General features: G+C 44.8%; 1 protein-coding gene across 1 annotated transcript; it reads right to left on the reverse strand.

Moving 5' to 3' along the window:
• Positions 1 to 4,636: 4,636 nt before the first annotated feature.
• Positions 4,637 to 5,641, reverse strand: LOC138356865 (uncharacterized). Its single transcript, XM_069313212.1, has one exon. The coding sequence runs from the start codon at positions 5,639 to 5,641 to the stop codon at positions 4,637 to 4,639; it is 1,005 nt and encodes a 334-aa protein (XP_069169313.1).
• Between the last annotated feature and the right edge of the window lie 1,778 nt (positions 5,642 to 7,419).

Raw genomic sequence — 7,419 nt, forward strand, 5'->3', positions numbered from 1 at the left:
CTTTGACTCATATATTGAATTATTTAATAATGATAATTGTCAGGGGGACATATTTTCCCTGCTCTCTCGTGCACTGAATTAAGTACGAAATTGCATAGTGCACCAGTGATGTGCACCGTGATTCAACTTCCTGAATATAACTTTTCCACAGTCGTGTTGGGTGTCGTTGGACAGCCCATGACATTTGCTAGCCATTGATGTCATTCTGATCGCTGTATCAGGTCTGAGAAGGAAATTACAGTAGGGAGTTGATTTCAGGGAAATTTTGTACAAGTCAAGTGTAGAGAGGGAGGTATGGGGGGTTAACGGCCGTAGACCACCCCCCTATCACGTGTCCACCTCGTGTGAGAGGGGGTAGCGTCATGGGGCAGGTGCGGCATTGGCTAAGGCTCTTGGGCCTCAGAAATGCTGAACCATGATTGGCCAAGACGCTGAGGGGTACCGCATGGTACCCCAGGCATAGTGTTGGCGGGAAAAGACATTCTTACCTAGGACGCTGCTTGGGGTGGACGCATTTCCCGTGCTAGGCCAATCATCGGGAAATACCGCCTGCAATGTTACTCAAGTCACCCCATTCATCTTGCTATCTTTCCGTGTGCCGTGCGTAAGAATCCGGTAATCGGAAAGGGGCTTGTATCGAACCGTGTGAACTTGTCATCTAGCCGTGTAATTGTGGGACGCCATCTTAGAGGAACTGGACTGAGTGAAGCGTTAATTATCGGGCTACAAAAGTGACATCCGCCGTCTATCGTATCTGTGCTTGAAGATACTGCTGGGAGACGTGCTAGAGAGGGTTTCAGTGTTATGAGAGAAACCTTAAAGTTCTAATTCTGAGGAACAGTGAAGGACTCCGTCTCGAGTCTCGTGTACCATGTAACACCGTGTACCGTCGTATCCTGGGGTACCGTTTCAAGTGGAAGGGCGTGGTACCGCATCCCTGCTGTTGTGCGCTCACCCTGGCCTGCTAAGCCGGTGTGTCGCGCCATCCTGGTCTCTGTGTGTGGAGCTAACCCCGTGGTCTAGGACCCTGTGCTCCACCTGACCACGTGTAGGAAGTGAGGACGCCTACGTCATCATCCAGCAGCAGCAGTGGGAGTGTGATTGACGGGTATGAGTGAAAGAGAAGGTTGTGGGCCCGCATGTTTGATGTAAGTACACTGTTTCCGTTTGGGTAATAAAACTCTGAAGCTGGGTTCGCCCCCAGTGTTCCGTCTGTCCTTTGTCCCTGGGACCACCTGGTGAGGTGAATGGGAATTGGAGACGTGTGAGTCTACCCTGTTTGTCATCAAGTTGAGGTTGGGCCCAACTGTGATTTATGACGTGTGTGAAGACACCTAGTGACACATTCAGAGGTAGAGTAAAGTGAGTTATTTGCTTCTATTTTTCTATGTGCTGTGTATGTATTTGCTGTAATTTGATTCCCTTTTTCAGCAGTGAAAAGTGGTAACAGGGAGATTTCCCTTGGTTATATATTTTACTGTTGTGTTGTGGTAAAGTGTGAATTATTGATGGATAATTTACTGGGGGAAGTCATTTACAAGTTTTGCCGTGAGTGGCAAGGATGTACTGTGTTGTACCGTATGTAAACCGTAGACAAGTTTGACCTTGGTGGAAGGCGTTGTGTACTGTGAAGGATTCCGTGAGAATTAAAGTCAGTTAACGTCACTGGGGGTCACGATTTACTTAACGAGGTCACTTGTTCGTTGAACATTGTTGTGATTAACGTAGAGACGTGTAAAGGCAACAGTCTCAGTGAAGTTCACGCAGTGGAGGAATTGTCAAGTGAAGACTAACGTAGTGTTAACGATTTAACGAGTTGTCGTTAATTGAGTGATTAACGTAAGGGGTTGACGGTCTGTTATGATCGGAGTCAATTGCGCTGTAATTAAGCTGCTGTAATTCGTTGGACTGATCAGATCTGTCTGCGGACAGAGTGAATAGGCACTCGTAGCTAATTAAAGAGAATTAGTAACCGCCACTTAGTGAATTCACCAGGTGTTGATGTTGTTGTTTACACGGTGTGTTGTAACATTGTGTGGTACAGTAGTCTACCCTCGTTAAGGTAATTTTGTCGTAAGACCGGAAGTGAACTGTCAGTTGAGAGACAGTAGGCTTTATCAATACTCGTCTGAATTAATAGGCTGTTGTATTCAGTAATTAATTGGGAATTACTCACCGAATGCTTGACTTTCAAGTTGATGTAATTAATTGATGTACGAGTTATTGCTGCCATTTAAGTGTCGTTGAGATACGTGTGTGTTAACGTAATTGTTTAAATTCAATTAGAGTAACTTTTGTTTTGATTGTCCTGAGAGACAAGTGTTAACGTAAGATTTTTTTAAGGGGTTATCATTCTTGGATTAACCGCCTTGTTACTTGGTACCTCGTTGAGGGCAGCGAGCGCCAGTCAATTCTTTGTGATTATAGTATTGGTCACCGTGAAGCCGTGACAATATTGATTGCAAGCCTGCGTCACCAGTGGGCACCACTTTGTTCAGTTAGTGTCATTGTTCAGTCAGCGACGACGGGATAAGGATACCGTGGGTCCATCAGGCTGTTGATTAGCTGTCCTTTAATGTGCCACTGGAGTGCCACTGGAGTGACAGTAAAGTAACGTAAATTCACTGTGTAGTAGTTTTAGTTCTTGTTTTGTGAATAAATTGTTTTGTTATAGAAAACGGTCTTTTACATTAAACCTTCCAATATTACTGCCCCACATTTTATGTTCTGCAACGCTTTGCCTGCTTATGTTCATATTAAGTCCCGAAACGCTCTGCATAATAGTGGCTTTAGGCATTGTATGTACTAGCTCTATCTATAAAGCCAACAAACTTTGTAAAATCTCTTTATGTATGTACCTTACCTAAATAAAAATTATTATTATTATTATTATAAGTCTGTATCTAAAGCTCGAGTCCATTGCACAGCACCACACTTCTATAAATAAGAGGTGAGAATCCGTCGGCTACCCTTTATTAGTTGTCAACTAGGAGGAGCCAGCGACCTAAGTGACAGGTGTTACCCGTGTGGTTTCACCTGGCGGTTTGCTCCCGCGGTCCTATGATCTTAGGCTTTAAGATTAAATATCTGCCACTGGCAGCTCTTGCTGTTTAAGGTCTGCCTCTCATGTGAGGTAGTTACGATTAACGTAACATCAATAGGACTTAATTCTTTTGATAACCAGTCAAAGAAAAAAATCTCACAATAATTAACATAAATCGAAGGACCACCCACTTATGAGAAAAGAGGGAAAACAAATAAAGGTGATTATAAAATTGACACAATAGAATCATTGCCTATGTATGGTAATTGATTTAACAATCACTTAAAACAATGAATAGGCTACATTAAAGTCAAAGCTTCAAATATCAACATTGGGGGGTTATTTCTAGAAGTTCATATATATCTAGGAACCAGTGTGGTTCGTCACTAGTTCATTAAAGGGTTAGTAACAAGACTATTATATGATGATTAAGAAAAAATCATTCTCATTTAAAGTTCTTGAGGCTATCAAATTATGCTAGATTTCTTAAATCATAAAAATGAAATATTCTCGCTTAATGTTTAATTATCAACGTCACTTAATGAAATAAGATGTAAATTGAAACTGATTCAGCTGCATAGCTGTAATAGTGAATCAAGATGTAGAGTCGTGATGGCGTTCAGGTTCTTGCTGTGACACGTGTGCCAGAGCGTGGCGTGGGAAATTGAGAAGACGCTTCAACACAAGCTGAAATTTCAACTAAATGTACAAATTGTCTATACCAGATAAATTGTGTCATCACTATTCATTAGGAGGGGACAGAGTAAAATCCTTACGGACGTACGTGTTGTTTGGGGAGGTCTAGCAGCATAACGATGGATACAGTGTCAGATATTTAAAGGAGCTCAATTAAATTATTAGAACACTTAACCTGTTGGTTATCCACCAATGCAATCTGCAGATCGCTAATTAGGACGAGTAATAACCAAGGGCCTGGCGTTGTGGTTGGTAATTCGCCTCTCCCCGGACGCTCGTGCCGCAATTCTGCTGGCGTCTCTAGCAATGGCGTTGCTACCTCTCGTGTTGATAGCGTCGCTGGCAATGGCGTCTCCACGGCTCCTTCTCCCTCAACCCTCTCACACGCATTCGCAATTGAATTTAGTAAAGATGGAAAATTCTTTTTGTGTGATTACTTTACGTAATGCGTTAATGAGAACAGGGTTGCAATTGTAGGGAATTAAATAATATCTATATTCTCGTTAAATGGTGTTAATCGAGAAATGGAGAGAATTTCAATTTCCTCCCTAGCGTTCGTATATAACAGATAAAACTGTTAATTAGTGATATTTTTAGTTAATAACTCTCGGTTATTGGATCATTAGTGATTCGTTTGTTTTTCGTTTCGTTTCAAGGCCCTAGAGCACGCAAGCAAGGGGCTGAAGACAGGGGCGAGGATGCAGAAATCTTGAGCTAGGAACTGGAGACGAGGTGATGAGGGGAGATGAAAGATCGGTGGCCGAACCACCATGGGTAAAATTGCAGCTGATGCTGCGGTTTGGTGGTAAAGTGAAGTTTTCATGTATGCTCGCTGGTGTGTCTTGTAGGAGGCAGGGCTTCCCGTCGCGGTGTTCTTTACAGCATTACGTTGGTGTTCTACTGATTACGTGATTTACTCGGGCGCAGATCGTCGGCGTTTTTCTTCTTCCCAGGCCTCCTGGCCTGTTTGTTGGTCTTGCTACGCATTGATACGGTGAGGCTATCATTGGAGGTAACTTCCAGCCGGAAATCTTCGGTTGTGTAGGGGTGCTGCAGTGGAGGAGATGGTGTTCCAACTAAGACGTCCTCATCTGATGAGTCAGCTGACTCAGAAGTAGATGCAGTGAATCTTGAGTAATGAGTTCTTGCCTGTTGAGGCTTAATGGGACCTGCAGCTGGTTTAGGACGTTGACAAGGTTCACACACGAGAGGTGGAACTGTGGCAGTTGTCGATAGAGGAGGCGTCGGCGTCTGGGTGGCCTGTGATGAAGTTGCTGGAGGAGCAGGCTTTGCAGCTGTTGATAGTAGATCCGTGAGCACGGCGGCGTTCACGGTGATGTCAGGGACCGAAACTGTATCTTGAGAACTTGCAGTGGTGTTAGTGAAGACTTCCTCAGGAACTATGGAAGCTGGAAGACCATTTGCTTTGTATAGAATATTTAATATTCTTACGTATTCCTGGGGGTTATTGCCAGCTATCATGCTGGCCGCCGATGTTAACGCTTGAACTGTGCTGTACAGTGGTTGGTTGGTACGGCTGGCTCGATGAGTCGCTGGGTGTTGTTTGGGAGCTGGCTTCCCATTGGCTGGTAGTAGCAGTGGGACTTCCTCCCAGAAACTCTGGGAAAATGGCGGCTTGGGCGTTGAAACCTGAAGTGGAGGTGGTCGCTGGTTGGCTTGTTGCTTCAGAGGTACTGGCTCCGGTAGAAGATGTGGATTTCTCCACGTTTTTGATGGTGTCTTGTCTATGAGGACAACATATGGAGTTTGCCGGATGATCGCCTTTGCAAAGCAAACAGCATAGTGTTTCTGACTTGCAGATGGAGTAATGGTGATCAGCTGAGCAGAGGCTACACTTCTGAATACGTTGGGTACATTTGCTAGTGGAGTGGGTGTACTCATAGCACCGGAGGCACTGGTTGACGTGAAAACGTTCCATCTTCACACGGAATGGAGGAATGTGAATACCAAAGCTGTAAACACCATTTCTGGTAGCCAGAGTAGCTGCAGCGATGTTCTCGAAGGTCAGCTTCAAGGAGCGATTTCTGTTGAAGAAGTGAGCTTCGTGAAGCCCTAAGTCCGGGTTAGATTACAGTATCAATTTACTTATTATTATAATATATATTATATTATAATCACTATACATATAATCACTAATAACTTATAATCACTAATTCATTAGTAATTATGTTATCAGTAATTAATTATTATACAGAATACTGATAAAAGTAGAGAACCTTATTCAATTATCTAACATATTTGTAATAATTATGTCCTGCTGGACATTATCTGACGCAATATGCTTCCCGATATCGTAAATATTTTAGCAAATGTCTCGCAGATAGAGAAATATTACTTTATGATAGTATTACAGTTAGTTAGTGTTACGGACCCGAATCCAGCATCCGAGCACGGAGCAGTGACGACCGCGCCATCTGTGGGTCAGCTCCCGAAACCCCCTCCAAATGGACGACGACACCTGGTGAGGACGAGGTGTACTGGCCACGAGGGCTAGTTTCCAGTCCTGTTCAGCTCACAACACAGCCGCTGCTGACCTCTGGTGAGGTGGAGCTTAGACAGCAACGCCATCTATGGAATGGATACGTCGGGCGTTTGTGTCTAAGCCTGTAAGTGAGGTGCTTTAGTGTGTCCCTGTTACTGATGACGTGTCTGATTACAGAGTCGACCTGGGACTGCTGTAATGGAAGTTGAGTCAGTCTACCCAAGGCAGCCATCTCGTCACCAAGTGTTTGCTGCAGCAGCTGTGAGTCGCCCCCCGGATGAACACTGTGGTGTTACCCTGCCTGTGAAGCGGCAGTTGAAGGATTGTCATACCCGGGACTGACTGGTGGAGACGCTTAACCACTGGGGTGTTATGGAAAGGAGAGTGATCTGTGGTACCACACGAGGCTCCTGACTAGGGCGCGACCCTAGTATCGCTCGTGGAGTGGCCTAACCAGCGTCACTGATTTGGAACCTGCCAGCTATCTGCTGGACTTGTGGTTGACGGCCTCCACGACGGTGCCCCCAGTGGAACTGTGTTTTGGCTGGCCTGTGGCCGGGGTAGACTCAAGATTCTCGAAGGATTCGTCGTGAGGCCACAAGAGCACCAAAAGCTTGGCACCGTGAACGTCCAGGGTCTTCAGAGGAAGACTACATCGTGTCTTATAGTGTTTATATCCCCCCCCCCTGTGTAATAGTTTATATCTTATTTATTGGTGACGGTGATAATTATTTTATATTAAGTTTTTGACTTTATTTCCCTTCCCCTTTAATTTACTTGCGTTACGGATCACATCCCTTGAAAGCCACTACTGGCTTGGGGCCGGATACCCTTCCTCTAACAACATCAGAGTAAGAACCCGGTTGCGACCCGAGAGGGCCGTAACATAATTGGCATCCCCAGCGGGATTCGACCCCTTGTCAAGTATGTTTGACAGGGGTGGTGAAGTGGCGTAATCCCTGTAAATAATTCCCCCTGTGTGTGACTATTAGGACGTTATACGTCCTGTGCTCGGTGTGATTACGCGCAACATTGTATAGCGAAGTGCTCGCTGTGATTAAGTGCAATATTGTGTAGTGTGGTGCTCGGTGTCATTTAGTGCAATATTGTAGAGCGAGGTGTTCGCTGTGATTAAGTGCAATATTGTGTAGTGCGGTGCCCGAAGTAATTACGTGCA

Source organism: Procambarus clarkii, chromosome 74 (genome assembly GCF_040958095.1).
Source record: "Procambarus clarkii isolate CNS0578487 chromosome 74, FALCON_Pclarkii_2.0, whole genome shotgun sequence".
Taxonomy (NCBI): domain Eukaryota; kingdom Metazoa; phylum Arthropoda; class Malacostraca; order Decapoda; family Cambaridae; genus Procambarus; species Procambarus clarkii.